Here is a 23169-nt window from a genome sequence, read left to right on the forward strand (position 1 = left end):
GCTGAAGGAGAAAAAGCTAAAAAAAAAACTAAAAAAAACACCAAACAGCAGGCAGACAAAGATAGCTTAGCTGATAGCTGGCGAATTTAGCAGCTAAATATAAAAAAAAAATTCTCAGGCGATTGTGCAGATAAAAAAGCTAAAAGGAGAGTGAATATTACGCATAAAGTCATCTGTTGGACACAAACGCAAATCACTAATGTTGCTCAAATTCGAATGTAAAGTTGATAATATCTGCGAACACATGAAGCTAACAGCTGTATGATACGCTGTGTTTTAAGCTTGTTCCACAAGTCCATATTCCAAATATCCCAGCGGTCGATAAATGGATCTTTGAAGAAGTCTGAACAAGGTTTATACCGAGCACAACATTTAACATTAAACGTTCATTTCTCCCTGGTGGCAACATCGTTTCTGAATGACCTTAAACAAATCTTTATCAAAGATAAGTAACTGCGCTGCGAGTTATCACGATATATGATACAACTTTATGGTTCCTGCCTACTTACTGTAGGAATTTCCCCTGCATTTTGTCAAAATTAGATAAATGGTGATCAACTGTAATAATTTGACCGTTAAATATGTAAACTATTCAATGTGAATTGCATCATAGTGCAAATGTTTTTAAGACTAACAGCCCTGAAAACCAATTTCCTAACTCAGTTGTAAATCTGTATTTCCTCACTGGTTTAAAGAAGGTGGGATCCGGTTGGAAAAAGGGGATTTAACAGATTTGTTGGCACCAACGAGGATTTGCCAATATTTTATTGTTTCAATGACAACTGTCATCAGTTGATTGATTGTCAAACTCTAACTTGAATTATTCATCATTTCTTCCTGAAAGCTCAGTGTTACAGAGAAATACTTTGACATTTCAGACGAACTTTTGAGGGGCCTTAAGTCCAGAGCATGCTGAATATATATTAGAAGACAAAAGAGGAGAAATAAATAAAGCTCAATGAAAATGAACAGAGTATTGTTTCCAAAAAATACAGGCATGCTGGACACATTCAGGTTTGTTAAGCAGGATTACATCAGGCATTACCTGTACAAAATGCACTGGCAGATGTAATCCTCTGATCAGCTTGCTTTCTCCAGCGTGCCCCGAGACTCAGGGGGTCCCAATTTGAACCCCCCACCCCACCCCCACCCCCCTCCCGGCCCATAGAGGATTGGTCTGCAGATGAGAGACAGCATGCCTCATGGATGTGCCTTCCGATGCGGCCGGGAGATCAGGCCGGGACAGAAAATGCAAAAGAATATGACACATGTCAAACCGGGCCCATCAAAGATCTGAGCCTGCATATGTTACGTGTTGGTTTTTTTCCCCTCCTCCCGCTCGTCCTTCACTTATAGTATTGATTTAGATTCAATGACTCATCTCGCCGCAGCAGCAGATTTAGTCGATGGGTGTCATAAACAGCTGTCACAAGTTTAGCAGTTTAACACTGAGGTATTACGGACCGGCGGCTTCTTCATGCAGCGAGCCTCACTGCGTGGAGGATGAGCATGACTGCAGTGGGGCCGCCTCCTCCGTCTCAAGGCCGCAGCCATCTCTCAGCGCTGCCCGGGTGTCATCTCCCAGCCTCAGTCTCTCCCCGCTATGTTGTGGCAGATGTCTATTGATGACTTGGCAAAGATGCTATCATACCGAAGCTACTTAGACAACCTTAGGCTAACACTTTGGAGTGCATTAGCAATGTGCCTCCCGTTGTGAGTTTCAAGATGCAATAGAAACACAGCAACACTGTTTTTGTTTTGTAGAGTCTTTCCTCAGAACTGAACTTGTGATTTCTGTCTTTACTTTGCAGAGTTTTTTCGATGGCTGGGACGTCACAAAAAAGAAAGACAAGACCAAAGGAAGGCACGACAGCCTGCTCAGCCGTGAGTACTTCTGTATTTATATGCGTGCTTATGGATGAAGAGCTATCGGTGCTGTTGTTGCCTGGCTCTGCTCCAGTCTGTCTTTCTCTGTAGGTTACAGAACACCTTAACATTAATAGCTGTTTATACATGCGCTGTAAAGCACATCACCGTTTAACGACTGCACCGCCTGTATCCTGCGAGTCAGCCAAAGCCACCCAATAATTGTTTTTCCTCCCAGTGGGATGACTGTTAGTTCTAAAAAAAAAACAACTCTTGGTGTAATGTGATTAAGGTTTGAATAATTAAAATTGATTGTTTAACTGGGTCTTTAATGGTGAGTTTGAAATGTTAGCAGGAATACTAAATGCTTTGTTTGTATATTCTTTAAGAAGGATTGTAGAAACGTCTTTGAAATTACATTTACAGTCAGGAGACACTGAAACTCTGAAATTCACTTTCCTTTTTTTTTTCATAACTTTTTCAGCTTTTAATTTGGTTTTCATTTGATTTCATCATCAGCAAGCTTGTATTGTCCACACAAGAGAAGTTTAGGTACTGCAGTACAATGTCGGCAATGTTTATCTTCATAAGTGCCTCCAGTCACTTTGTTGGCCCTGGGTTTTACCTCCCAGCCTGGTGTACCCAGACCCAAACCTCACTCAGTGGATATCTGGGTCCGGGGACGCTCATTAGGGAATTGTTTGCAGTCGGTCCATCCTGCTGGGCGTACACCTCGGGTGAATTTTAACTAATCAACGCAGCGTTCTGCACATGTTTTTACATTTTATTGTAATGGGAGTGATGCGTTTGTTTAAACACTGGCTGTGTGACGAGGCGCTGAGCGTTTATTCTGCGCAGAGCACTGAATGTTTGGTATTTGTTTCCCGATCACCGAGAGTTGAAAATGTTCAATTTTGAGTAAAACACTTTGTTCGTCACCGTCACTTTTCACCCAGCCGTCCAATCACTGTGAAGGAGGTGCGGGACAAACACACTTAACCACGGACACTGGTCACTGATTGGTCCACCCGTCAATGTGGCCGAGCGATCACCAATACGAGCAACGTATCCAGACTATAATCACAGCAACAAACTGAAGCCAGGCGAACACAGAGCTGTTTAATTGGTGGAACTTGTTAGCTTATTCAAAAAAACAACCCTTTTTCTGGATCTACAACTGAAGTGATAATGTACAGTGCCCTGTATTTTGTATTCTCCCTGGTCCATAAGATCAGCTGGTGTGTCGGTCATGTCTAGTTGTAATGCACTACCACTTGAGGGAAAAGAAAAATGATGTGACACTTTACACGATGCATTTATTACTCATTCCTCCTTTGAGAAGGCAGAGCAGCGACAGTCCACAGCCACTGGCTGGGAGCACAACTGCAGCCTCTGTTCCTGGCTGTGCAGCATGATTCAATTCAATTCAACTTTATTTATATAGCACCAAGTCACAACATAGGTTATTTCATGGCACTTAACACATTAAAGTCCATGATGCAAAATGTATTGCGAGGCATTTTGTTCAGAAAACAATTCTCCACTTATGGAAATAACAGCAACAGTTGCTCAGTTGTTCCGTCTTGTGATGGCTTGTGTTTCCTTTGTGGTTTAACTCTTATAGAATATTAATCATAGACTGCATATGAAAATGGATGTGGTCTCTGGGTCTAAAAATTGACGCTACTGTGGAAGTGCTTTATTGTGCGATACCACTGAAGGCCACTAGGGGCTGGCTCCCAAAAAACGTCTTGTAAAATACAAATTCAATATTTTTTTATTATCTAAATTCACTCCTGATCAGTGTTCTGCTGGTCCTTCTGAGAATAGTTCCATAATGAGTTATCTAGTGCACCTCAAAGAGAAATATGTTTGAGGGCATGCTAGGATTGATTGATGTGCTTGGGGTGCAGTCAGATTTCCAGTACAGGTAGGCGGGGATTGTTTCTTCAGTTCTCCACTAGGTCCTCTTGAACTCGCCCAAATATGGTCACTTCTGACTCCAAAAAACCTAAGACGGTGACGGCCAAAATGCCAGATAAGTGTGGTAGGGTTGCCACTTGATTTTAATGTAGGATATGAAAGAAACAGAAAAAAAACCTTTAAGCTCCCCCATAGAAAACTGTTTGGGAGAGATGACTTGATATTTGCCATTTTAATCATTTAAAGCTTATACATTTTTTATTATTATTTTTTTTTTATTTATTTTTTTATTCCAGATGACCGCCATCGAGTCAAGCTCCACTCTCTGCTGGCAGACCCCAGCTCTGATTATGTCAATGCCAACTACATAGACGTAAGTCAACTTTATTCCTTTTTGTCCCATTGCTTCACCTCCCACTCCTTCATCTCTGTTCTTGTAGCTCTGCCTTAAGAGCTCCCACTAGTTTTCTTTAATTGTTGTGGTTGACCTGTGGACGCCTCCACACTCTGTTACTCAGCCCTGGACCTCCATGTGATTACTACGCCCACAACATGGCATTATACCAATGTGTACCAGTACATGTGGGCTTTGACGGGAGATTTCATCGGCGCAACTCCGAAGATCCTACAAGAGCCCCATAAGCTCGGAGCAGCGGGTGTCGTGACTCAACCAAATGCTTCCTTTAAGACGACATTGCACATTGTAATTGTAGCCAATATAAGTCTGCTGACTTATATTGGCTACAATTACAATGTGCAATGTCGAGTTCAAGATCCTTTCATCTACTTTCGGATATTTTGATCTCACCTACAGTCCAGCTTCAGAGAGTATCTCAGGGTGCCTCCCTGCAGCGGTTTGCATTCCCGTGAGATTTCAATCTCTGCAGCTTTGCATTTTATCGACCAACAGTGTCTGAAGGACAGTCACTTTTTCCTTTGGCTGATGCCAGGCTGGGAGCGTTGCTGCTCACTCATTATGGAAGGGTCACTTGAAGGGGACTCTGAAAAGCTTTCAACAGTCTTGCCTATGCAGTCCACTGAAGTGTTCATCTCATGTTTGAATGTGATGTCTCTGAATGCTGTATTACATCCTTTGTTTATGCCATTGTTTGCCAAACAAAAGGGGAAATGGAAAGTGGACAGCAGGGGTCAGGTGAGCACCAGAGGAAGCCTGACTCAGTGTGTGGTGTGTGTGTGTGTGTGTGTGTGTGTGTGTGTGTGTGTGTGTGTGTGTGTGTGTGTGTGTGTGTGTGTGTGTGTGTGTGTGTGTGTGTGTGTGTGTGTGTGTGTGTGTGTGTGTGTGTGTGTGCTCGCCATCGTTTAAAGCCGAACGTCAAAGCTCACAGCGTGGCTGTCTGTCGTCCCCTTTAGTGCTCCTGAGGGCTCCATTAGAACAAACGCTGCGAGGACCTTTGTCTCATTAACTGTACAGCACTGCCTACATGTACAAGAACCCTGACTCACAACACTGCAGTGAAATGATCCCAAATGAGTCATGGAAGAGGCCAAGGCTGGAAAAAATGGAACATCGTTGGTTTTTTTTTAAAGGTTAAACTGAAAACTTCTTCTGTCCTCCCCACACACTCACATGCAAGTTTGCATCATTTTGCCTCTGTGGGGATGGAAAGACATGACGTGTTTGTGCCAAATCTTTAGACGATCCTTTTGTTGCTGTCTCATTCCTGCCAGATGTTATGCAAAAGTGGGGCCATCCGTACTCAAGGGATTTTGCATATGCTCTTCTAAACACCCGCTGTCAGGTGTGTTTTTTTCTTGCTCATGATGTGATGGCACTTAAACTTGAGTTTTCCCAACTCAATTAGTTTGGAATAAGATAAAATAGGAATGAGTATGGGAATGGTTGTCATGGCTGAGCAGGCCTATCAAGAAGCTTAATTTCTGCGTGACAAATTCTGCTGTAGCTTAACACTCAGTTTACTGTGTGCATCATAGTCTGTCCTTGTGTGTCACCTGGGAGGGGAAGTATGACAGTTTATTCTCCTGTGTCACCTTAAAGTACTCTTAACTTAGTACGAACACCTTTCAACTACATCATTTAGAGTGTAACTTAGTAGTTTTGCCTTCCACAGATAGTGTATGCAAATCCTTCCAAAAGGCAAACAATAACATTGTACTCGTGAAATGTATATCTTCCATAAAAATCTGAAGCGCCAAGGTCATTGCTGTTTTGGGTAAGCTCACGTTATACACCCGTCACACCACTAGATGACACTTTGTCAGTTTCACTTTTGGTCACAGTGTGTGGACTTGACATGTTCTATCAGCCTCAAGTTCAGGAGTTGTACGTAAATCTGTGGCTTCCAGACGGTGTCCAAGTTGACAAGCAACGGTGTTTTTCCTATTTCATAACCACGAGCTCACGAGTTGTATTTAAACACAGCATAAGGCCGTCAAAAAAGGAGGTCTTCTCTCCCTGTTGGCCTCTTTCCAACCATCAAAGAGAAGATGCCACATGCTAGAGAACCGCTGGACTGTCCCCTGCTGTCTTCATAGGAATCAAAGCACAACATAAAAGACTGCAGTCACTGTGAAACAAACGTTTGCTTTTATAGTAGAAACATGGGAATTTGAAGTTTCTGAACATTATTCTCTCCACAGGTCCTCAGTGCCAGCTGCTCTCTAACCATGTCATTACCCTCTTCCCCTGGCCTTTAATCACAATAACTAGCTCTTGTTTCCTCCCCTGCTCTCCTTCTTTCTCTCTCTGTTTTCCGCCCCCCCTCTGTTTTCAACCTTTTGGCATCTCTTAGATTCGGATAAACAGGGAAGTAAGTACCTTGCTTCTCTTCTTTTTTCCATTTCCTCTCCCTTCTCATGCTGTCCCGTCCAGCCATCAACAGCTTTCTTTCCAGTGGCAGATCCGCCTTCCCTCTTCCTCTCTGAGCTGCGGAGCCTTTCCTCCTTTAGCCACCACTTCCCCCCCCCCCTGAGGTTTTACCTTTTTCTTTTCTTTCTTTCAAACAGACTGCAGCAATCTTTCTGTCCTCTTTCATCTATAGTCAGATGCTCACATGGAGTTCTTGCTTCACATCAGACTGTCCTTTAAAAGGGCTGATAGTGTGCTACAGAGAGGAGAGGAGAGGACAAGGTCAGATCAAAGCTTGTGTCCATACACAGGATGAGACAGGACACACTGTAAATATATTCAGTGACAGCAGAAAACACAGCAGTGTGAGGGCCCGAATTTATCAAGCATCTCAGAGTCAGGTCACAAAGCACCTTCTGCAGTCCTTCAGTTTGGCCTTCACTAAAGAAGTGTTGCTGCAAGCTTAAACCATCATGATTGAATAATTCTGTGGCTAGCCCTATCATGCTAGCTAGCCAGATATAGCTAAACTGCTAGGCCTTGCCAACCACAAAAGCCTGCCAAGTTAGCAGCCTGGCTAACTGCCAGTTTCACCTTTACAAAGATGGTTGGCTGCCTGGACTGCTGCCAGCTGCTTTCTAAAGACAAAATAGACTATGTACAAAATTAGAACATTTTAAAGTTAAATGAAAGTGTTTTCAAGCTGCTATTATTGTATCATAAGGTCGAAATGTACCTTTAATTTAAAAAAACAAACAAACAAAAAAAAAACTTAATTTTTAAGAGACACTTAATTCACTGAAGGATGTTAACAATTCTTCTCACAGAAAGTCAACCCGGCCCAGCTACATTTAGGTCATTTTTTTTGTTTCTTTATTTTTTTTATTTGCTAAAAGGATCTACAAAGTTCCAGAGAAATCAAGAGAAAAAATAAAGTTGGCCATGCTGCCTACACTTAGCAAGATACAACTGATTCAAGAGACTTTTTTTCTCTCATTATCCCCTGATGATGACTCCAAACAGTTGATCTTTTAAAGAGTAGTTTATATTTCACGTAAGATTAAATGGAGAACACAAGATGGCGACTTGGAGTATTCATCTCTCAGTTTCAATCATAACGCATCACTGTTAAGATAGTTTGCAGCTGATAACAGCAGAAATTTGGATTTTAAAGTTCACAATGTATGAAACTTGTGAAAGTGATACACAGTTGGTAAAATTATGTGAAATAATGATACCAACAAATGATACATCGTCTCAATGGAGTGCCAGTGGGTACAACATAATAGCCACAGGTGTGTACATATTTTAAGTAAAATAATAATACATCTCTGAAATCAAGCCAAGCACTTAATTCAAGATATTGACTGGGTAGAAACATTTGACAGTGACAGCTTTTGCTTGGATTGTGCAGTAATTGCTTCATCATTAAACAACTCCACAGGGAGGTTTTGCAATTCTTTTGACAACGAGGAATAATTTGGGTCCTCTGCAATCTAAAATATAACATTAAACATTAAAACATGAAATATAGCATAATATGTGTAACTTTTGTTGAACTCTGTGTACAGCCACCTGTGATGGTAGTTTTTCTGTTATTTCACTTCCTCTGCAACTGATTTTCAAACGCAGGCCGAGTCATATGAATGTGTTGATTTCTCAAAATGTCACATAAAAAGCTCGAGGTGTTGCAAAGACAGTGTCTTTTATTCTCCGAGGAGGACTCCATTGGATGTCCTCTCAGTGAGGATGATTAAAGTTTCTGCAAGTGAGTCTGAGATGCCTGATAAATATGAGCTCATTTACTTGCAGGTCAGATTTTCCTTGTCACACAGGTTGTAGACAGAGCAAACGAAATTTTAAAAAAAAATAGTTTTTCTGTCTCTTTTGATAGAATTGAAAAGCTTTCCAGATGACTCTGCATGTTTTGCTTTTCTTTTTTCTGTTCAATCCATTGTGAATTCACGTCACTTGATGTTTCTCTGCTTGCCTGTTGTTGGAAAGAAATGTGGTTTCCAAGGTGACAGACAGGAAACTGGTCAGCCCTTTGGAACTCAGCAACAAAGTCTCATGGGAATGAGGGTCACTGAACTCTTTTCATAGCAATGCCCATCATCTCCACTTCTTGTTATGGAATGTAATTTGTGTTTGGCTGAGTCGTCCATGTGTTTATCACCATGTGTGGGGGTGTGTCGGTACGGTATTTGTACAAGTGTTTACTCAATACAGCAGTTGGAATCACTTTACCCATGAATGATGAGAAACTGCACTAATTTTAATTCAAGGGATCCATGCTCGGCTGCTCTGCATTCAGCACGCAGGGTTTTGCCTGGTGGAGTGCCAGGACACCACTAATAGCCTTCCAGGCCAGGCACACTGTATCATAAATGCACTAATGCCAAGCAGAGCAGAAAGGAGACAGCCAGATCAGTCAGCATCACTCAGGTAGAATTACTCCCAGAGCTGAAGATCCCTCACTTGTCAATCTACCTTTGATCAGCAGCCCTGGCTGCATGCAAAGCAGTGTGCCTTTGAAATGCAGCTCCCCTCACTCTGCATGTAATGACCTGGCACTGAGTCAGGCAGTGAAAAACTGGAATTAAAGCCACTCCTCTATGCTTTTATTATTCAAGTGTGATCCTTCACCCAGAGCCTGGTGCCTAAAAAAAACACAGCCCAAAGAATGTTTGGGCTGGTCAAACATCACCTGCCCATAGAGCTGATTAATTCTAAAGAAGTTCAGTCAGAGGCAGAGCAGAAATTTTCGCAGAGCGCTGACATCAAGCCTCTGAGATGAATAAGAGATGACTTGATGCTGAAAATGGAGAAAAGAGAATGGATGGGAGGGGTGGAATGAGAGTTAGAGGATTCCCAGTCTGGCTTCATCATCTGCTTGGTGATTGTTAACTCTCTCCCATCTCTTTTGCTCTCTCTCCTCTCCACTGTCTGTCACTCAGGGTTACCAGCGATCAAACCACTTCATCGCCACTCAAGGTGAGTGTACAGTAATATCCCCCCCAGCAGCTGTGTTTGACTGCTAATATTTGTGTTTGTTTGTGGCACTCAGCTGACAATATGAAAATGAGTTTTACTGAATTATTAATGTGGCAAACAGCAAGGAGCCGGCGTTGCGTCACATTGACATCTGGATTTCCACCACAAACAATCACTTTGTGAGAAACGCTCCCAAGACAATCGACTGTAACTGTCAGTCAGTCAGTCTGCACTGTAACACTACCGACTGTCGCTGCCTGTGAAGCTCTGCTGTCGAGTCTCTCCTCCCCCCCATCTGCATGTGTGGTGCACCAGCTCTCTGATGTGGGTTTGACACAGTGTATAGGCTGCACTCCCCGAGCAGACGGAAAGAGACAAAGACACTGAGAGAGAAAGAGAGCAATACACTTCCTTCATTCTCTCCCGGCTCTGATCCTGTTTATTCAGTGAATGTGCGTTTTTTTTTCCACTCGGTAATCCCCCTCTGATTTCCTCCCATCTTTCACTTTGGTCTCAGTTCTGCCGCTTCTCAAAAGTAACCTGTGAAAATCTCTCTTTCACATTTTGCTCTTTCTGCATACCAGGGTGCAGACAGAGGTGGGAAGAGTGCTACAATGTGCTGTTCAAGTCGGAGTGAAATGTTTAGTTCAGGTGCAGCTACAGTAGTCGCTGGTTTAAACATCAGTCAAACAAAAAAAGTCACGAATGTTTAATTCGAAGGGACAGTATGGATAAAAAGATCTCATGAAAAGACCAAAACCATCAATGAAATGATACTACGGTGTATTATGTTTCACTGCTCTGATCCAAAATTGCCCAGAAACAGTTAAAACCTATCAGTGAGCCACACTATTGCACTAAATGACACATTTCTTCATTATGAAAAATGTGGGCGCTATAGTTCATTTAGAAACAGCTGTGCACACTAATAACAGCCATTACTTTAACACTTTCACTCTCCAGAAACAATTTTCCAATGCAGTCACAAACATACAAAGTTGTCGTTATTATTCCTCTCAGCGCCGGCCCCTGACAACCAAGTGCAGTGAATTAGCATGAACAGTTGTAGCTAATTGTGATCTGGTGTTCCTGTTTTAAGCATTAGAAGATATACACTGTGTGCAAAATCACTTCCTTGTTCACACAGGCACTGCAAAATATAATTTCTCTATATAATAGTTCACTGAATAGTGGGCAGAAAATTTAGATTTCTGACAACCATCATCAGGATTTTCTACACTCACTGATAGCTGTTGAGGTATTTTTACGTCTCTAAAATGCAATGCATTGTGGGACTTTGAGCTGAAAGTACTTTTTTTTGCGTTTCTTTGTAGAATATTAGAAGTCACCATGTAGAGGATCAATTTCTGAATTATAACACCACAATAAAATGGTTGACAAGTCCACTATAAAGTAAACAGGGATTGAATGTGGTCATTGATCCTGAGCCTAAGAAGAATGCCTATCATTTGTGTTGTTCGGCAACATCTAGCTAAACAGAAAGGGGCTGGCTTGGCCGAGGCTTTGGGGGGGGGGGGGGGGGGGGGGGGGGGGGGGGGGGGGGGGGGGGGGGGGGGGGGGGGGGGGGGGGGGGGGGGGGGGGGGGGGGGGGGGGGGGGGGGGGGGGGGGGGGGGGGGGGGGGGGGGGGGGGGGGGGGGGGGGGGGGGGGGGGGGGGGGGGGGGGGGGGGGGGGGGGGGGGGGGGGGGGGGGGTAACCCAGACAAGTTTTAAAACCCAGAAGGAGAAGGAGAAATTTCCCTGATTGCTGTCAATGTGAGGAACAGAGAATGTACCTCCCCTTAGGTATCAGGATGTCCCCAAGTTAATACCGAGTCTGATCCCATACCTACATTTACCTGAACGACACAGCTGCCCAGTGCATTAGTTTGACAGAGAAGCTTTTGTAACACCTGGATGACACACAACACAACACAGCCAAGCAACATTTAAAAAATGAATTGGCACTTAATCAGCCTTATTTGAGCCGATACAGATCCATTAGAATATACCTTAATCAGTCTTGATAGGAACATCTCTAGTTATTAACCTCCTCTTTTCATGTCCACTCTCCTTTTCCTAGCTTTAATTTGGACTTCCAGAGACACTCAAATGTGATGCACATTTAAATTACGCTGGTGTGATTCTCACTCAGGAGCTTGTTCAGTTGTTGGTGAGGTCACACATTAACCTCAGTTCCAAGCTGTTTAATTGAAGCTCTGACGCATTAATTTAAAACAGCACAGAAACAGCACACAGTTACAGGTGTCTGCTTCAAGTGTCTGGTGACTTCAGTTAATCTACGCCTTCCAACCAATCAGAGCACATCACCTTTAGTAGCTGGGGTATGAAATAGAATATTTATACATTATGTTTTCGTAGTTTAATTTCACATTGGTATCCATAGGTACTGCCCCTGTTACAGATGCATCTTATAACACAGTTTAAATCAAGACTTCCCATCAGGGTTTGATTTTCATTAATAAAAACAAAGTTTTCCACATACACATTGTATTATGACCCACAAACCTTTACCTATAAATTTAGATATTAAAAATGTAAGCCTGTGTGAAAGTTTTAAAAGTTGTATACTTAAATGTTTTTGTTTTGTAATAATAAAAAGGAAGTATCACATTGTCTTAAATAGTTTGTCAGTAAGATTAGTGAAGCTTCAAACAGTTCAGGAATATAATTTCAAGACATTTGTTTTCCATTCTGTGAAGGATACAGTTTAAATAGAGAATTTATTCCATCTGTGGTTCAAAGTGCTCCAATAGAGGCTCATCTTTGTACTAAAAGTTTTTTTGTTAAAGAATACAAAGTAGGACAAAAATGATTTTATTGATGAAAATAATAATAATAATAATAATGATAATACGTTTTATTTATATAGAGCTTTTCAAGATACTCAAAGACACTTTACAGGTTCAACTGATCAAAACAACACAATACAAGTATAAATCAAACAACATTTGTCACACATTAAACGCTGCTTATAAGACTAAAAACAACATGATTATTCAACAGCAGTGAGGGAATGATTAGCCGATCTTCAGAGGGGAATCTGGTGGTGAGTGAGAAGCTGGTGATTGGAGGAGGGAGGCAGGAGGTGAAGTGAGGCGACAGCAGCAGCAGAGCAGGTGATGATGTGAACACAGAGAAACAGCATAGAAGTGACTCTCTAAGTGGCCGTGAGCGAGCTGCACTGGTTGACTCAACGGTGTGGAGAAGAATGGGCGAGGGACGGGGGACCTGATGAGATCGTTGCTTGGGGTCAGGAGAGGTGACGAGCAGCAGGTGAGGGAGAGTGTCAGGAGCGAGGCGAATCCACGACAGACTGGAAAACACAGAGTCATAACTATTGGTGTGTTTATGAGCAACTGGGAAGTGGGAAAGTTCCAGCAATTGTGCAGGAAAATAAAGCTGTTGAACTGGGAATATCCCACAGGGAAAATAGGAGGTTTAGATTTGATGTCAATTGACATGGCAGCGTTTGTCGTGAAAGAAGAAAGGTATTTGGTTGATATAGCTTACCTAGTTTGCTCGCTGTGTTAAATGGCAGTTCATCGAAACATGTAGAAATGTACTGAACAAATTATATTGAGCACCTGAGCTCTATTTTGTCCCCGTGTTGATTTATACAGATGAGGAAGAGGTTGCTTGTCACTTTTCTGTATTGTAACAGCAGAAATAGAAACAGAACACATTTCCTGGAGGCTGCTAAGTTTTCTGTTTGTGAATGCTCTTAATTTGGAAGTGGGGTGTCCCAAATGGTAACTCCCGAATGATAACACACAATACATTCTCCACATGACGTGTCCCGTTAGTGTTCATCATATGCCCGTCAGTCTGGTTAGTTCAGTGTCTCAGGATCTCTTACCAACCAAGTGTTATCTTTGCGCTCAAACTGATTTTAACTTTAAATTAAAAAAGTTGAATCCTGCTTTGAATGCTTTTTTTTGTTGTTGTTGTAAACTGCAAGAATCCCTTTCAGTGTGTTTTCTGAGGAGTGTTTGTGCAGAAGAAAAATTAGGTACCATTTTCTCCCGGGGAATTTGTGTTTTTGCAGGTTGTTTACAGCGAAAGTCACTAACAACCAAAAACATCAAACTAAATTAGTTTAATGTAATGATTTAATGAATGTCTGTATTTTATAGAATTGAATTAATGTCTGTCTGATAATAGGCTAATAACCAGTGTATTATATTCTGTTGGTTAATTATGCCTCAATGAGCATCGGTGCTTCAGGCACAAGGCATTTCAGTTTCTGGTCTCCAGATAAAATACCTGCAAAGGAAACCTGACTTTATCTTTAGAAACATGACAATACGACGCTGGTTGTGGAAGATATACCAAAATACAGTCAGTTAAAGCTGAAATTCCTGCCTTCCTGTCTGACACACATATATTGCACAGTGTCACCACACACACACACACACACACACACTGACTTGCACACGTCGTACTGTAGATACACTGCATCATTAAAGCTTCCACTCACCCCTCCTGCTCTGCACACTTCCAGCATCCTGCTCTGCATATGTGCGCCACGAGCCCTGGGTGGTCGACTGAGGCGGCAGGTTCAGGTTGATTCGCTGTATCTTAGATGAGTCTTAAGGCGGCCAGTCTTCGGCAGCAGGCAGCAGGTGCCCTGGGCTAACTCTCTATTATGTCCAGAGATGAGGGAGTGGGCGATGGGGGAGGTGGTGGAGGTGGAGGTGGAGGTGGGGGGCAGACAGGGAGGAGAAATGCCAAGCGCACTCTGAAAGCTGCGGTCCAAAGCGGCGGCGTGTTGTGCTGTGCATACAGATTCACCCGGCTGTCGGGATCACACATCACCCGTCTCTCGACTGACTGCCCCGTCCCTCTGGCGATGCATTAGTGCGCCTCTCCTGCTGCTGCTGAAAAATTAACAACTCATATTGCTAATACACATAGAAGCCGCCGCAGTGATTGCTAACAGGGGGAGGGAGCTGTGAATAGATCCGTGAACAGGAAGGGAAAACAGTGGCTGAAGTAGTGGCCCACGTATGAGCAGTAAAACGTACACAGGCTCACCTCGGGGGGGGGGGGGGCACTGTCAGGGGCCATCATACACTGTGGGGGATCCTCAGCAAAGAAATACATCAACCACCCCATCCATAAATATGCACTCAGTCAGTTCAGTCCAAAAATGCTTTGGGTCAATTGTGCTTAATCAGATGTTATAATAAATTACAGGATGCACACATATGGGAGCATTTGAACAACAGAGGAGGAGCACATGTAAATATCCAACATCAAATATGAACTCATAAGAATACTGAAAGAAACTCACTCACACATTCTTGAACAGCTGTTCTTTCCACATAATTTATACACAAACATCTATAAATCATGTGCAATCACACATATGATTTATACATGCATACATACAAACACACTAAGTGGGGCCAGTTTTTGGTGCCTTATGATTCGGGAGCTAGAAGTGGCCCCACTTTCTGAGCTTTTCGGGGACTGTATAGTGTCTTTATGGGAGGTCTAAGGAGGTTTATATCTCAATGAGTGGACGTTGGGGGGGCCTCATTTCCCCAGTTTTTTTAAGGGACCCCAAACATTTGCCTGGTTGGCCTCTCCTGAGAGAGCGCCTCTGACTCGGGTCGATACAGACCTGTATCTGTCTGTTCTAAAATGGAAAGTTGTTTTCAGGCTCTGCAGACGTCCTGTTTTGAACAGACAATTACAGTTTTTTCTTCCTCCTCCTTCTGTGTTTGCATGTTTTCTGCGGGGCATGTAGTCAAAGCTTTACCTTTTCAATCCACATCTGTGGAGGGAAAAAACAGTGAAAACAAGCACTGCTGTATACCTCATTGTATCTGTGTTTTACCTTATCAGGAGCTATTTAAAGAATCCAAAGCTCTCTGTCCGAGTCAGGCTCTGAAGCACTCTTCCATGTCTTTATCGTCACCAGGAGGGATTATAGCAATGTCCCTTTTTCTTATCCTTCCTGTAACAGGCATTCAGTGGTTCAACCTTCGCAGCATGTATCTTAACCCTCCCATTGTCCTAGGGTCGAAATGACCCTCAGCTGTGTTCAATCAACCTCTATTTTATTTTTATATTTTTATATTGTTATATTTTATATTTTTATATTTTATATTTTTATATTTTTTATTTTTATAGGAGGCTGTGGGAGTTTCTTTAAAGAAACCCTCACAGCCTCCTTGTCACCAATGATCCCAAAAAATATAAAAATAAAATAGAACTTGGTTGAACACAGCTGCGGGTCATTTTGACGCAAGGACAACACGAGGGTTAAGCAGGACCAAAGAGTCCAATCATATCTTCCACTGGCCCTGTGGTCATCATACAGTTGACTTAAAAGACAAGGCCAGTGTTACTCTTTTTTTCTCTGATGTCAACTGATCAAATGAAAAATAAAAGTAAATGGTAAAATATTACAACTAGAGGTGACTAGAGATCACAGTGAAACATTGTTGGTCAACCAGGCTGATTGGGAGGCGGAACAATTGCCCCACACTCAACCCCACAATGGACACACACACACACACACACACACACACACACACACACACACACACACACACACACACACACACACACACACACACACACACACACACACACACACACACACACACACACACACACACACACACACATGGTGCATGGCCAGAATATGGCCACCCTGCCTCCATGTTTGTATTTTCTCCTAATCCCAGCCATGTGTTTTTGCTCAAACTTTAATTTCCCTGTAAATCACATGGCTGTATGCATGAATTAGGTTTCGGTTTCCGTCTACTACAGGGAACTTTAACGCCCTGACAGCACCCAGCGTCTCTATTCAACGTTTTGCCGTTATACCGGGTTGGTTGCTCAGAAACAGTGAATACGCCCAAACTGATGCTCCAGTGAGTGTTTCCAACAGCTGGAGGGTATATTCGTAAAAATAAAACATGAAAGTGTTTGTGTTCTTGCCAATAAAGGAAGATGTCTTCCAGTGCAACAGTCTGGCTTTCTGATTTGTTTAAATATGTTTTGCACATCAATGGAGTCCTATGGAACAGAGGAATATCAGCCAATACAGCCAACAATCAACAGTAGGAGCAATATACTATTGATTACATAAAAATATAGAATATATATAACATTACCAGCTTGATGACATAACAATCTCTAAGACCTGTCGAGGTATTGCTGGTCTGGTCCCAGGTTTAAAGATAGGCCACATGAAGACGCAGTTACGTGAACGTTGTTCCAGATAAAGTCCTTCTGGTCAGTTTCAGGAGACACCATGATATCCTTATTAAACAAACTGCACGGGCAGAAATTAATAGACACCTCGTTCACTGAAGTATTTGGCAGAAGAGTCAGTATGAGGGAGGACCTTGTGATAATATCAACGCCACAGTGTAATGCAATCAATGGAAGTGTCATGTGCTGCAGGAGGTTGTGATTTGTGTCCTCTCACTGCTAGGCAACATCGGAGCTTGTTTGCACAACGGTGGAGGATTTGTGGGTGTATTGAAATTACATTTCTCTGTAGTATTAGGAGAACAGAGAGCGAGCAATAGTTCATGAATGACACATTGTTACTCTATTCCCTGGCATGGATTACAGCACCTCTACATTAATGGTTATTGCTGCTATTTTCTCTGATTTATGGCTCATCTCTCCGCCCCCTCATCCTCCTCCTCTCTCTCTTTCTTCCTCCACCTCCTCTTCTCCTTTATTTTTTTCTCCTCTCACCACTCCTCCACCTATACCTCCACCATATATCTCCTCCTCCGCAGGCCCCAAGCAGGAGATGATCTACGATTTCTGGCGGATGGTGTGGCAGGAGAACTGCTTCAGTATTGTCATGATCACCAAGCTGGTGGAAGTGGGCAGGGTAGGTTTCTCTTCACTGTGTCCTGTGACCTCTTCTGCTGCCTGTGAAGATGGATGGAGGAAATGTATTTCTGGAGCTCCCTTTATCATTCACTATACATCAGAAGAGTTGCTGTGCTCTGTTTTGTGGGAGGAAATGGCTGCCGCTGTCTGATCATGAGTGATCACCTTTTACTTTGGTGGCTGTGGTCCAAGGTCAAAGCTTTGATGTATATGAAGGCCGACGGCAGAATATTGTGGCCTGGTGTTTGAACTGTTCCTGCCTCTGTAGAATACAGTCGGCTACTGTTTTAGTATTCACAGCGTGTGTGACACCAAACATTTCACGTATAAAATGTGATTTGTGGAGATACCAGTCAGACAGAAATAGTCTTCGTATAGAGCAGAAGGTTTACTGTTTGTATGTCAAATTAAAGGGATGAGACACTGATTTTAAACAACTACAGTGTTTACACATCAAATAGAGTACTACTTAATGTGTGAAAACAGCTTGTGGTTGTGTAAATCCATCACCAAGTTGGGTTCTTAGTAACTGCTATGTAGTTGGTTTACTGAGTCAGGTTGCACCTTTGAAACAAAAAAAAAAGTCTTATTTTAAGATTTTAGTCACAATTAAGGAATGCTAAGTCACTGTAGCATCCGTGACATAATGAGCCAAAAAAAAACAAATTTAAGCCGGCTAAGTAATATTAGCTAAAAGTGACAGTTCTTAAATACTCGATAAATGATGATATGACTGGATTATTTGTATACATATTTGGGCAAATATGTATTTCAGCATTAATACTATGGATGTAGTTTATAGGCTATTGAGCAGGAATTCTGACGATGCTAACCTAAGTCAATTAATTCCACATTACTTAATCCTAATGTTTTGGTTAAAATGCAATGTTATTTTTGTGGTGTTTTGATGAATAAATAGCTGGATTAACCCTTAAATCATACTTTTACAGCCAGAAGTTTTTGTTTTATAGCTGTTTCATTTCTAAAATATATCTAATAAACAGTAACAGTGCAAACAGGCTGGCATAATTTTGAAAAAACTGAATTAACAAACGAACAGCAGGGCCAAACAATTGTCAGCCAGGGTCACATGTTAACAGGAACCAAAAAAATGGTCTGCATAATTAGTGCCCTCGTGTTTCACCCTCACACATGGCAATGCTACTTCAACTCCCCATAGGCTACTGTAGTTGTTCCAGAGCTCTGGTGGTGAGAAAAAACATGCATTTTTGGATCAGAAAAGGCGTCTGTTGCCTGAAGCAATAGAAAATGTTGAGATCATGAGGCCAGTGGTCAAAGAAAATGCCAATGCCCCCCAAAAAAACACTGCATCAACTGGAAAATAAAGCAGCCATTAGTCTTAAAAACACATCAGCAGTGGAGGTTTAGAGAGCCTTGGACCTTTAAGTTCTATTGCCAACACTATTAAATGCCAAGAAAAATCCTCTCAAAACATGTCTTATCTTACTTTGGTGTCAACACATCTTTGATAGAGATGAATGTTGAAAAGTCCAAATATTTAGCAAAGGTCACCGCCGGATTAGAACAATGCAGTTTGCCTTTTTGTTGAGATCTTTGTCACTTGCTGGTGTGAATGTTTGTCGAGCAGCGTTGAGATAAATCAGCTGTGCGTGTAAGTGAACCTGTCTGAACTTTGTTGTTTGTCCAGATGAAGTGCTGTAAGTATTGGCCTGATGACACTGAGCTCTACGGTGACATTAAGATAACACTGCTGAAGACAGAAACTCTGGCAGAGTACACTGTGCGCACCTTTGCCATGGAGAGGGTGAGTCATACTCTCTCATTATTTTCACATCAACTCTCTGAGCACAGTCACTACGGCATGTCATGTGTGCCTACCAATACAGCTCTCATTCTTCAGATTTGTTTAATTGGCTTCTATTTGTAGGACTCTTTATATTAAGCTCATCTCATTAAATTGTGTCTTCCAGAGAGGTTACCCCGCCAAACACGAGGTGTGCCAGTTCCACTTCACCTCCTGGCCCGAGCACGGCGTGCCGTACCACGCTACCGGCCTGCTGGCCTTCTTGCGCCGGGTCAAGGCTTCAACACCGCCTGATGCTGGGCCGGTGGTGGTCCACTGCAGGTAGCTCCGCTTCCGTCCTGATATTTAGCTAAACACCAAACAGATGTAGTCGCTGTAAATACTTCCAGTAACACAAATTCTCCTATTCTCTATGATCCTACTTCTGTCATGTTCAACATGATGTAATATACTTAATTTGCATTAACTCCTACTTCAGTGTTTTTCTACGTTTATTGAAACAACTGTCAGCTTCTTATACGTGTCTGTGCAGAGCACAATAGTAATCATAACGCAAATTAAATGTTTCATACATAACCAGCATGGAATTCACAAATCAAGGACGGTGTCTGGCTTTTGTCCTCTGTGCTCAATAATCCATTAATATCAAAAAAAGAGAAATGTGATTGAACTTCTCTTCCTACTGTTTCTGCCGTAGACGAAGCACTCATGTCCAAGGGTGTAGTGCTATTTGATAAAGTACCGGAGCATGCATGTGACGCGGGTGCATGAGCGTACACATGGGCTCGTTTCTCAGGTGTAACCACAGTTCCTTTAGTGGCAATTAAATTATATATATATATATATATATATATATATTTCTATCTCTTTAATAAATACGACAATATAATCCTACTATTTTTAACGGTTCTTTTGGATCACTCATCTAAAGCGTGATTGTCCGACTTTGGTCACAACACGTTCCTGTTGTTGTTTCACAATGAAGGTCTTTTAAGAAATGAGCGGTTTTCAATCTAAAAAAAAATACTACAGGGCTTTTAATTTTAAATACTTCAGGAAGTGTTGAGTTTGGAGTATATTATCAGTATTACTTTTAAATACAGTCTACGGTATTACCGTATAATACAGTAACTTTGACAGCGCTTTGTGGTTGATAACTAACAAGCACAGAATTTAATTCTATGTGATTGTAGCATGAATTCAAAAGCTAAACTGCTTTAATATCCATCTGCTGGCTGTGAACTGTTCAGGGAGCCAGCTTATAATGTGCCATCTGTATAAGCGATATAGCCTGTTCATGCAAATCATTTAGTAACCATAGTAACACTCCGACAGTTCATTAAGTCCATTAAAAAGAGCTGTACAAGACTCCCCTTTTTTCCTCCTGTCTTTACCTGTATGTCAGTTTGACATGCAGCTGATTTGCAGGCTAATAATCCTGATAAAGTGCAGCATGATCTCCTAAAAGTCAGAGGAGTCTCATTTTCTCACGTGTCCACGTTGCGTTAATGATGCAGGATGACAGTCGGAAATGTCAATGACCTACGTGTCGGTCTGAAAAACAAACAGCTAATGGTTTGTTTGTGAAAATACAGTGTGAGAACAAATGTAAACAATTTTTAAATTTTTCCTCAGGCTACAGGTGTGAAAACTCTTTGTTCGTACCCTCATGGTTGAAATGCACTTATTGTAAGTCGCTTTGGATAAAAGCGTCAGCTAAATGTAATGTAATGTAAAAACGCTCATTCAATCATGTTAGAAAGAAAAACAAACAAAACACAAACGGATGATGTGAAAAGCAGCAATGAATTGTCAAGATGTACCAGAGCAACTTGTGGTGCAGTAATTATGCAATCTATCATATATTAGCAATGAGATATTACATTTAATAGGCAGTTAATTCACTTTCACGCCTGTGCCTCCAGACCAAGAAGAACAACAAATAATTTAACTGTAACTTTCTCAACTGGAAATTCAGAATAGTTCAAATAGATGTCTGTGAATGACACCTCTGACCACTGAGCAGGGTTATAGCACTAGCGTGATGATGGCCAGGAAACCGACAGGTCGGCTGAAGAGAGATTAAATTAAACTTATTGTTGTATCTAGTGTTCCACAGCAGGAAGATTCAACATCTATTTACTTGTCGGAGCGTCGGTGGGTCATTTATAAACTAATCTAACTCTGGTGGTTTTTGAATAGTTCGTTTTTATCAAATTTATTTTCATTGAAGCCAATGTCTCCCAGATGTGCCAGTGTGATATATGTCAGCTCATTGATTGGACAGCTTTGTGATGTCGTCAGTGCTACATGGACCCAACCAGGGCTAGAAGATGGATGGATCGAAGTCGTATCATTTGCATTTGCAGATAAAATCCCATATATATTTCATAATGTGTTGTGGTTAGACTGTTAATCTTTCACACCACAAACTGGTGGTGAGAGAAACAGAAAAACGAATTATATAATTTTTAATTTTAGATAAAGGAAGCTAGTTTGCACTTTATTTCTTGTATGTATATTCATGCTCCCTGGTGGCACAAACAGCTCATCCAGAAATAACTTATTATGAGCATTATTAATATTATTTGGCTGTACAGCGCTCACATGGTTTTTTTTCTAAGGGAATGACGTCAAAATGTAAACTCTAGGAATTATTATTCTTAGTGTGTTTTGTTGAGTTATACATTTCTTCCAGCTCGTGAATCACCCACCGAATTTTATTTTTGTACTCCACCTTGCATAACCTGATTGCATTGTGCATGATGCACCACCAACAAGTTAATCCAACAAATTAATACTCAGCCGCATATGTCAGAAATATCAGCAATGTAAGTCCAGGACTCGTGATAAGAACATGAGTAAATATCATCAGGGCACTTGGGATTTTTAATCATCACCAGGAGGCTGAGATCTGGTGCTAATACCTATTGTTATTGTGGACCAGTGTGCACACCAGCTGTGTGAGATCTAACTCTGATTAAGCAGCAATCCTTTTCCGTCCCATCATAAATGATGTGCTTGTTTAACAGCACTGATGCACTGCAGAGAGACTCTTTTTCCTGGAAGAGCAACGGACGGGTGGAAGTATGAAGACAAATATGTTGCTGGGAAATAAAATATCCCAGTGCAGGCACAGTTTTAAAGGCCTTACAAAGAGAGGGCTGAGGCCTTCACAAGCACCCACACATGCCATTATCGTAGCGTTAAACCAGACATGGAAAGGTATTGGCCAGTACAGAGAGTATTTGTAAATGTCTCTCCAACTATGAGGGTTTTAACTTTCAGACTTCAACTTGGATCTTTTATTCTGGCAGAAAATAATGGTCTCTGTATTCTCTTTCTTTATTTCCAGAACAAAAAGTCTTATTATACCTGGCAGAGTATTTCGATCATTACCAAAGGCTCCCTGCTGAGACTTTTTTCATTCAGGCTTGTCCATCCCTCTCCTCTCTCTTCCGCAACAGTATGGGGGCAGGCAGGACCGGCTGCTACATTGTGCTGGATGTCATGCTGGATATGGCCGAGTGTGAAGGAGTGGTGGACATCTACAACTGTGTTAAGACCCTCTGCTCCCGCCGCATCAACATGATCCAGACTGAAGTGAGTGGGAGGGTGGGAATGTGGTCAGAGAGGGCCTGCTGACACTGTTAACCAGAAGCTCACAGGTTTCATCTTCACAGTGCGAAGTTGCCCACATTTTTCATCATCATTATAATTTACCATTTTAATACATGTTTCCAAGAATTTTATTATTTTCAGGCTGAAATAAACTATGAAACCACATTCAGATGAACATGGGCATGAAGTGTTACAGTAATTAAGTCAAAGTAGAGCCATCCCAGTGTAAAATCCTGAATTAAAAGAAAAAAGGCATTTAAA

At 41.8% G+C, this 23169-nt stretch overlaps 1 protein-coding gene across 4 annotated transcripts in view; it reads left to right on the forward strand.

The window, feature by feature from the left end:
- ptprua (protein tyrosine phosphatase receptor type Ua) overlaps positions 1-23169 on the forward strand; it is a 233957-nt gene that overhangs the window by 189697 nt on the left and 21091 nt on the right. For 2 of the 4 annotated variants that reach the window (XM_069711504.1, XM_069711506.1), the window contains 8 exons: positions 1812-1884; positions 4086-4162; positions 6561-6578; positions 9574-9610; positions 17402-17499; positions 19171-19287; positions 19454-19608; positions 22755-22890. In XM_069711504.1, the coding sequence (XP_069567605.1) occupies positions 1812-1884; positions 4086-4162; positions 6561-6578; positions 9574-9610; positions 17402-17499; positions 19171-19287; positions 19454-19608; positions 22755-22890 (711 nt within the window). The remainder of the gene's footprint in view (positions 1-1811; positions 1885-4085; positions 4163-6560; positions 6579-9573; positions 9611-17401; positions 17500-19170; positions 19288-19453; positions 19609-22754; positions 22891-23169) is intronic. The other 2 variants (XM_069711505.1, XM_069711507.1) reach the window with 1 other exon arrangement.

The sequence above is a fragment of the Brachyistius frenatus genome, unplaced genomic scaffold (assembly GCF_029030835.1).
Source record: "Brachyistius frenatus isolate BFR_SWC_R1_liver_20210118 unplaced genomic scaffold, ASM2903083v1 Contig_101, whole genome shotgun sequence".
NCBI classification, from domain to species: domain Eukaryota; kingdom Metazoa; phylum Chordata; class Actinopteri; family Embiotocidae; genus Brachyistius; species Brachyistius frenatus.